This window comes from Miscanthus floridulus, chromosome 3 (genome assembly GCF_019320115.1).
Source record: "Miscanthus floridulus cultivar M001 chromosome 3, ASM1932011v1, whole genome shotgun sequence".
In the NCBI taxonomy this organism is placed as follows: Eukaryota; Viridiplantae; Streptophyta; class Magnoliopsida; order Poales; family Poaceae; genus Miscanthus; species Miscanthus floridulus.
The window spans coordinates 115,359,636-115,367,312 of NC_089582.1; the positions used below are offsets into that span (position 1 = coordinate 115,359,636).

A 7,677-nucleotide genomic window follows, 5' to 3' on the forward strand; every position below is an offset into this window, starting at 1 on the left:
TGTGAGAGAAAAATACTGTTCCAGTTTATAATCTACGATCTTATATGAGCAGGCGAATAGGCTGAGTATATGTGGAATGCACGGTGTATATTCATGCGTTTTGGAAGGGAGGCCGTTTCTCATGCACGCGCACTTTCAGCGTGTTTCTGAATCTCTGATGAAAATTTGGACCCGGAGCCGGTGAGATCCAGCAGCGAAAGCAGAAGCAAAAACGATGAAATAAAGCCACTATGGCAAATTAAAAGTTCACAGCGGGCACATGTGGTTCCCCGGTCAACCACTCAACTGACCAACACCATCAAGTAGTAGTGGACAGATCAGATGGCCACGGCCTTATCACCTTCCCGCACCCATCCGAACACGCCACCTTTCTCGGCAGCTTGTGGACCGTGACCGGCGACCGTAGATCATACCGGCAAACTCCGCCAAAATGGCAGCTCAACTCAATCCACCGCCTTCGCCACCCAAGCCTCACCAACCCCCGCGACGCTTCACACCGTAGCAGAATTCGCGCCCAGCGCGGCAGCGCGTACGCGGCTAGCTGGCTGTGCACGGCACGGCCGGGTGGGCGCGTGACAGGGACCACAGGCCGTCCGTCCCCGCCACACCGGTCCCCCAATGGTCCCCGCGCGCAACACAATACCGCCGCCCCCGCGCGCGGCGGGGCTCACGCGCTCCGCGCCGCGCGCCGAGGCGAGCGGAGCGCGGTACGGGTAGACGGGTAGTAGTAGGTGGCTGGGCTCGCGCGGCCGCTCGGTTGGACCCTTCCCTTTCCCATCCCTCCCAAAACCGGGGCCCTTTTCTACGGCTCCCAACCCAACCCCTCCCCACCTCCCGTCCCCGAAACCAAACGAAAGCTCCCGTAGTCCCGTCCCCTCTGCGCCAACGAACGCGTCCTCGAGTCAAACCGAGCGCATGGAGGCCGCGGCGGCGACCGCGCTCCCGTTCACGGCGGCGGCGGCCTTCCCCGCTGCCGCCGGGAGGGTGCGGGCGGCGAGGTGCGCGCGTCCGCGGACGCGGCGGTCCGTGGTGGCGAAGCTGGAGGGCGGGCTCGGCAAGGGGGTGCCCACCACCAACTACGTGGTGCCGCTCGACAAAGCCACCGGGATGACCCGCCCGCTCGTCGAGATCCTGCGGGACCTCAACAAGCGCGTCCCCGACAAGATCATCGACCCCGACACCGACACCGTCCACTGGTGAGTGCTGCTGGCGCCTGGCGACGACGGCCCCCGTCTCCTGCGCGCCGACTGCTCGCTCTCGTTCGTCTCGCGTCTGGTTTCACCTTCACCTGCCTGCCCGGTCACCAGTTGCTCGTTTTATTAGAGGAGAATGCGTGATCCGTTGCTCTTGCTCCCTGGGAGGATTTTTTTGGACTGCTGCTTCGATAGTCAGAATCGTCTATGCGAATTTGCAGCTATTTAGCCTGTTGATTGGCGTAGGTAATGCCGCTGAGAACACGCATTTGATGGATGGAACGGCTTTGCATTGAATATATACGGTGATATGTCATAGGATTCCAACTGTAGTATTAACTAGGTTGGTCAGCCTTCTTATCAGTCACTAGTGGCTGTAATTTGTCGTGCCGTCCTTCTAAGGGCACGTTTGGTCAGGTTGATGGTGGTGTTGATTGCTGGCAATTGCTGATGTATTGCCTGCAGATTCAAGGCATCCATTCCAATGGATTATCAGAAGTTTCCTGTGTAACTTGTTCTTCCAATAAGCCTTTTTTAGAGAACATGTGCGTAGCCAATGGCCAACTGTTCCGTAGTACGTTGAATGAGTTCTGAATTTTAAACAAGTTGGGTCGCTGTTCTTTTGTTTAGTTTATTAAAAGGGCTCTCTCTGACCTTGGAATGTGTATAACGGATAAAGCTTCTATGGATCCATGTTGGCATCTATGCCTGGTCATATCGACCTTTTCAAATCAACCTACCTCGATTAAAGCTGATCTTTTGGGGTTGGTCTTAAAAAACCATGTCTTCATTTTTTTTTCACTGTACAAATTTTAATGTGGTGCCACATATAACTACACAAGCCTAAAATTAGCTTGATATAAACTGTCCTACTCACTGCACTAGTACTTTGAGATTAAACTAGGTAGAGTGCGCTTATGGTGGGGCGCCTTTGTGTCCTAACATAGCAGGTCCCAAGCCCTGGTAAAGGAGAAGGGTTGTGTTAGGCGTGGTGAGCCAATGTAAAAACTTAACCACTTTAATGGAGATGAAACCCAAAAGAATCCCGTTGGGGCGTAACCCTCTTAGTGACGCGCCATGTCGGAACCCGAGTATGGTGTTAAATGAGCAAGGGCCGAGTCGTCATCCCCGTGACGTGTCGTGTCGCGATTTGGACATGGTGTCAAGTGAGCAAGGATCGGGTTGTCGCATCCTTAGTGGCGCGCCACATCGGTGCCCGGATGTGGTGCAAAATGAGCAAGGGTCTTCACACCTACCTCAACAGGTGCGAAGGGTAAGGAAGCTAGTCGAGTCAACTAGGATCCGTTTAGGTAGCTGAAATGTAGGGTCCCTTACAGGTAAGTTAAGAGAGTTAGTGGACACAGCGGTTAGGAGGCGTGTAAATATCTTATGCGTCCAAGAGACTAAATGGAAGGGGCAGAAGGCGAAGGAGGTGGACAATACCAGCTTCAAGCTCTGGTACACAGGGACAACTTCAAATAAAAATGGAGTAGGAGTTTTGATTGATAAGAGCCTCAAGGATGGTGTGGTGAAGGTGAGAAGGCAAGGGGATAGGATCATCTTAGTTAAACTTGTCATTAGTGATATGGTCTTAAACGTAATTAGTGCGTATGCCCCCAAATAGGCCATGATGAGAGTGCTAAGCGGCTTTTCTGGGAAAACTTAGATCGCTTGGTTAGAGCTGTCCCTAGTAGCGAGAAGCTCTTTATAGGAGATGATCTTAATGGCCATGTAGGTACATCAAGTGCAGGTTTCGAGGCGGTTCATAGGGGTTTCGGATATGGTAGTAGGAACCAGGAGGGAGAAAAAGTCTTAGATTTCGCCATAGCTTTTGATCTGACGATAGCTAACATTTTCTTCCGTAAGAGACAGTCCCAATTAGTGACCTTTAGTAGCGGCCAATACTCTAGTCAAATCGACTTTGTCCTTACAAGGAGGGATAAACGAATATGCGTGGACTGTAAGGTGATACCTAGAGAATGTGTGGTCGCTCAACACAAGCTGGTGGTGGCTGACTTTCACTTTCTGGTCCAAGCTCGTGGGAACAAACAAGCTAGGGTTGCTAGAACGAAGTGGTGGAAATTAGAATGGGAGGCATCAAAGGTCTTTAAGGAAAAGGTCATTGAAGAGGGCCCTTGGAATGATGAAGGCGATGCAAACAACATGTGGGAGAAGATGACAACATGTGTTCGGAAGGTTGCTTCAGAGGTGTTTGGAGTGACCAAAGGGAGCGGATGCGACTCGAAAGATACTTGGTGGTGGAATGAAGATGTGCAAACGGCTATTAAGGAAAAGGAGTGCTATAAGCGCTTGTATCATGACAGGTGTGCAAACAACATAAAGAAGTACAAGGTGGCAAAGAAGACTGCAAAACGAGCGGTGAGTGAGGCAAAGGGGCAGGCCTATGAGGACCTTTACCAACGTTTGAGTACGAAGGAAGGAGAGAAGGACATTTATAGGATGGCTAGGGCTCGCGATAGAAAGACAAGGGACTTCAACCAAGTCAAATGCATAAAGGATGAGAGGGAGCAGCTCTTGGTGAAGGAGGATGAGATCAGACATAGATGGCAAGAGTATTTTGATAAATTGTTCAATGGTGAGAACGAGAACACCACCGTTCAGTTGGACGACTCGTTTGATGACACTAACGGCGCTTTATATGGAGGATTCAAGAATTGTAGGTCAGAGAAGCCTTAAAAAGGATGAAAGGTTCAAAGATGTTATCCCAATCAAGATGTGGAGATGTCTCCGAGATATAGCTATAGTATGGCTAACCAAGATGTTCAACAATATCTTTCGATCGAACAAGATGCCTGAGGAGTGGAGAAGAAGCATATTGGTACCAATATACAAAAACAAGGAAGATATCCAAAGTTGTACTAATTATCGGGGAATTAAGTTGATGAGCCACACTATGAAGTTATGGGAGAGAGTCATCAAGCAGCGCTTGCGAGGAACGACGCAGATATCAACAAACCAATTTGGTTTCATGCCCAGAAGATCAACCACAGAAGCAATCTTCTTAATAAGACAAGTTATGGAGCGGTTTAGAGAGCAGAAGAAGGACCTCCACTTGGTTTTCATTGACTTGGAGAAGGCTTATGACAAGATACTAAGAAATGTTATGTGGTGGTCTTTGGACAAACATAAAGTCCCATCAAAGTACGTGACCCTCATCAAGGACATGTACAACAATGTTGTGACTGGTGTTCGAACAAACGATGGTAACACAGATTACTTCCCGATTAAAATTGGACTTCATCAAGGGTCAGCCTTAAGCCCGTATCTCTTTGCCTTGGTAATGGATGAGGTTACCAGGAACATACAAGGGGATATCCCTTGATGTATGTTGTTCGCTGGTGATGTAGTGTTAGTGGATTAAAACCAGGCGGGAGTAAATAGGAAACTAGAGTTATGGCGGTAGACCCTTAAGTCTAAAGGTTTTAGATTGAGCAGAACTAAAACCGAGTACATGAGATGCGACTTTGGCAGAGTTGTACAGGAGGAGGGAGATGTGAGTTTGAAAGGTCAAGTAGTGCCTAAGAAGGATACCTTTCGGTATCTGGGATCGATGCTGCAGAGGGATGGAGATATTAATGCAGACGTTAGCGATAGAATCAAAGCAGGGTGGATCAAGTGGCGACAAGCTTCTGGCATTCTCTTTGACAAGAGGGTACCACAAAAGTTAAAAAGCAAGTTCTATATAACGGCGATTAGACCGGCTATGTTGTATGGAGCAGAATGTTGGCCTACAAAGATTCGACATGTTCAACAACTGAGTGTTGCAGAAATGCGTATGTTGCGATGGATTTGACCAAGTTCGGAATGATGATATACGTGATCGCCTAGAGGTAGCACCAATTGAAGAAAAGCTTGTTCAACATCGGTTGAGGTGGTTTGGCTATGTCCAAAGGAGACCTCCAGAGGCACCAGTGCATTGTGGAGTCCTAAGCCAAGCTAATAATATGAGGAGAGGTAGAGGAAGACCGAAATTGACATCGGGGGAGGCAATAAAAAGATATTTGAAAGCTTAAGATATACCTAGAGATCTATGTTTGAATAGGAGTACTTGGAAAGCAGCTATTGAAGTGCCTGAACCATGACTTGGGGCTCTTGGTGGGTTTCAACTCTAGCCTACCCCAACTTTCTTAGGACTGAAAGGCTATGTTGTTGTTGTTGTTGTTGTTGTTGTAGAGTGCCACTAAATTAGATAAAGTCATGCAGTTCCACCTCTTTATCATTGGTCTAGCCATCGATCTCTTGAGCCAGTAAAATTAAATAGTATATGATTCTACTTTCTTCCATTTGGTAACACATGGATAAAATGTTGTTAATATGTACATCCACATTATCCATGCTGAACCAGTTGTCCTGTCTTGTGTTACATCATAGCATTTCTTCTGTCATGAGTGTGTATTTGCTGGATGCATAATTACTTTGGTCATCCAACACTGCTTCTATTCTCTTGATATGCAAGGCTGTAGGTATATATGTCCTTGGTTGTGCTGACAAGGGACTGTCCAAGAATGAATTAACACACAGCACAATCATTTACACTTGACACTACTTGTGCTAAGTATTAACATGGTTTCTCTCTAAACATACCAGAAGTTTTTTTTTCTTATTTTAAGTATCTGTCTGATGCTTATCTCTCAACTAGTGGGCAAGAATGTGCCATGCTCAAGGATACTGATACTGATTGCATCTTGATCGTGCAGGTACCATGCCAACAGAATGCTTAGCTTTTATGCACCAGGTGAGTTCACTTTAGGATTTGAAACAATTAGCAGAATTTTGATCCCCCCCCCCCCCCCCCCCCGATGCTCAGAGTAGTTATTAATTGCTTGCTTATGGGTTAATCATATAACATAGGTTCTTCAAGCTTGGGTTCTAGATGCATGTTATTGATATTTAGTGTGTTCATAGATTTCGTGTGCTCAGCTGTGCACATAACTAGCTTATAGCCTTATACCATGCCACACTTGTTTTAGAGAACTGAAGAAGCTTGCCCCACTTCACAGACATTGTAGATGTTTATGTAATGTTTTACCCCATTAAGTCATTGTTTGTCTAAACTATTGCTTAGATGTTTTAAATGCATGTCTGTTGGATATCTGAACTGTTATGACTGGAGATAATGGAATAACAAACATATGTGCTCTCTCAAAAAATTGTGCAGCTGTATAGCTATGTGCTGGTTTCTTGCAAAAGCACCTGTCTGTGTTCAGAGAAGTCACTGATAATTCATGTTTTCAGGTTGGTGTGGAGAAGTTCGTGATGTTATTTATTCTGAGAATGGAACTGTAACCGTGGTATATCGAGTGATACTTAAAGGAACTGATGGAGAGGTATCCTTTCTCACTTTTTATCTATGGAAGTACCCATTTGTTTTATCATCCTTCATTGTAGTCCTGTTGTACTGATGCAAATTTAAAGTGGCAATTTCAAGTTACATGGTTCACACTAACTGCATCATCTTTTTTCTTTTCTTTTTAGACCAACTAGAATACATTGGAAAAAACATCTTTATTAATTAGTGTACTTGCATCATTGTGGGTGTAGGCATACAGAGATGCCACGGGCACAGCACAGGTCCATGAGGGGCGCAGGGAAGATGCTGTTGCCGCCGCGGAGGAAGCTGCGTTCTGCAAAGCCTGCGCACGGTTCGGTTTTGGCCTGTACCTGTACCACCAGGATGATACTCATCACGACGACCACTTCCATTGAGGCTCAGTCTGCATCAGAGCTGGTCATAAGTTGCGACGTGCGCAGGATATGCCCCTGGAGAACTTCGTGTCCAGAATCAATTTTTGCTCTTTGCCTAGTATCATATTCATACCACAAGCGACAAGGCAAGCTTCCACCTGAATGTGATTGTAGATACAAAGAATCCCGTAACTTGTTTCTGTTGTTCTCGTTAGTGGCTCGATGCCATCCTACATGAACCTATGAACCTATCCAGATAGGAAATCAGTATGGAAATTCTGCTGTTGCCTAATTACCTGATTGTAGTATTCCTTCCATCTCATGAGGTGTAGCTGTGTAGGTGCATTTGTTCCTTCTTCCATGGTGCCAGATTCTATTTGCTTCTCTTTGTGTGCACATGAGACCATCCGTATTCAGTTAGCTGCTGATGTTACGGACTCCTGTCTTTTCCATATCGGCGGTCATATTATATTATTATGTGATTGCCGGGCACTGTTGTCCTTTTGAGTACGATGAAGTCTGGTTATTTAAATGAGTACATTAGTTTTGTGATTATGATACTTTACTAGTACTGAATTACAGCACGAATGGATGACATTAATCCCTTTTTAGACGTCTCCAAAAGCATGGCTCTTTTTTTTTCCCTTCTGTACAGTTTGTCCCCCTTGGAGATCAAGGCAAGAGGCACATTGTTATCACACTCAATTCTTCCATAAATGAATGCAGAGCTCTCATGCTTCTTTTGATTTTATTCTTGAACAAACTGAAAGGAATAAAC

General features: G+C 46.3%; 1 protein-coding gene across 1 annotated transcript; it reads left to right on the forward strand.

Annotated features, from left to right (window-relative positions):
- The first annotated feature begins 804 nt into the window (after positions 1-804).
- On the forward strand, positions 805-7,391 carry LOC136542144 (DNA repair RAD52-like protein 2, chloroplastic). The gene is made up of 4 exons (XM_066534448.1): positions 805-1,196; positions 5,912-5,949; positions 6,450-6,541; positions 6,756-7,391. The coding sequence occupies exons 1-4, from the start codon at positions 916-918 to the stop codon at positions 6,918-6,920; spliced, it is 576 nt and encodes a 191-aa protein (XP_066390545.1). The 5' UTR covers positions 805-915; the 3' UTR covers positions 6,921-7,391.
- The last annotated feature ends 286 nt before the right edge of the window (positions 7,392-7,677 follow it).

What these genes read in the sequence shown, in the direction of transcription:
- LOC136542144 (XM_066534448.1), top strand. Translation starts at nt 916, where the DNA reads ATGGAGGCCGCGGCGGCGACCGCGCTCCCGTTCACGGCGGCGGCGGCC. An exon ending in GCTTAGCTTTTATGCACCAG is followed by an intron (nt 5,950 to 6,449) that starts GTGAGTTCACTT and finishes TCATGTTTTCAG; the next exon opens with GTTGGTGTGGAGAAGTTCGT. An exon ending in TTAAAGGAACTGATGGAGAG is followed by an intron (nt 6,542 to 6,755) that starts GTATCCTTTCTC and finishes TTGTGGGTGTAG; the next exon opens with GCATACAGAGATGCCACGGG.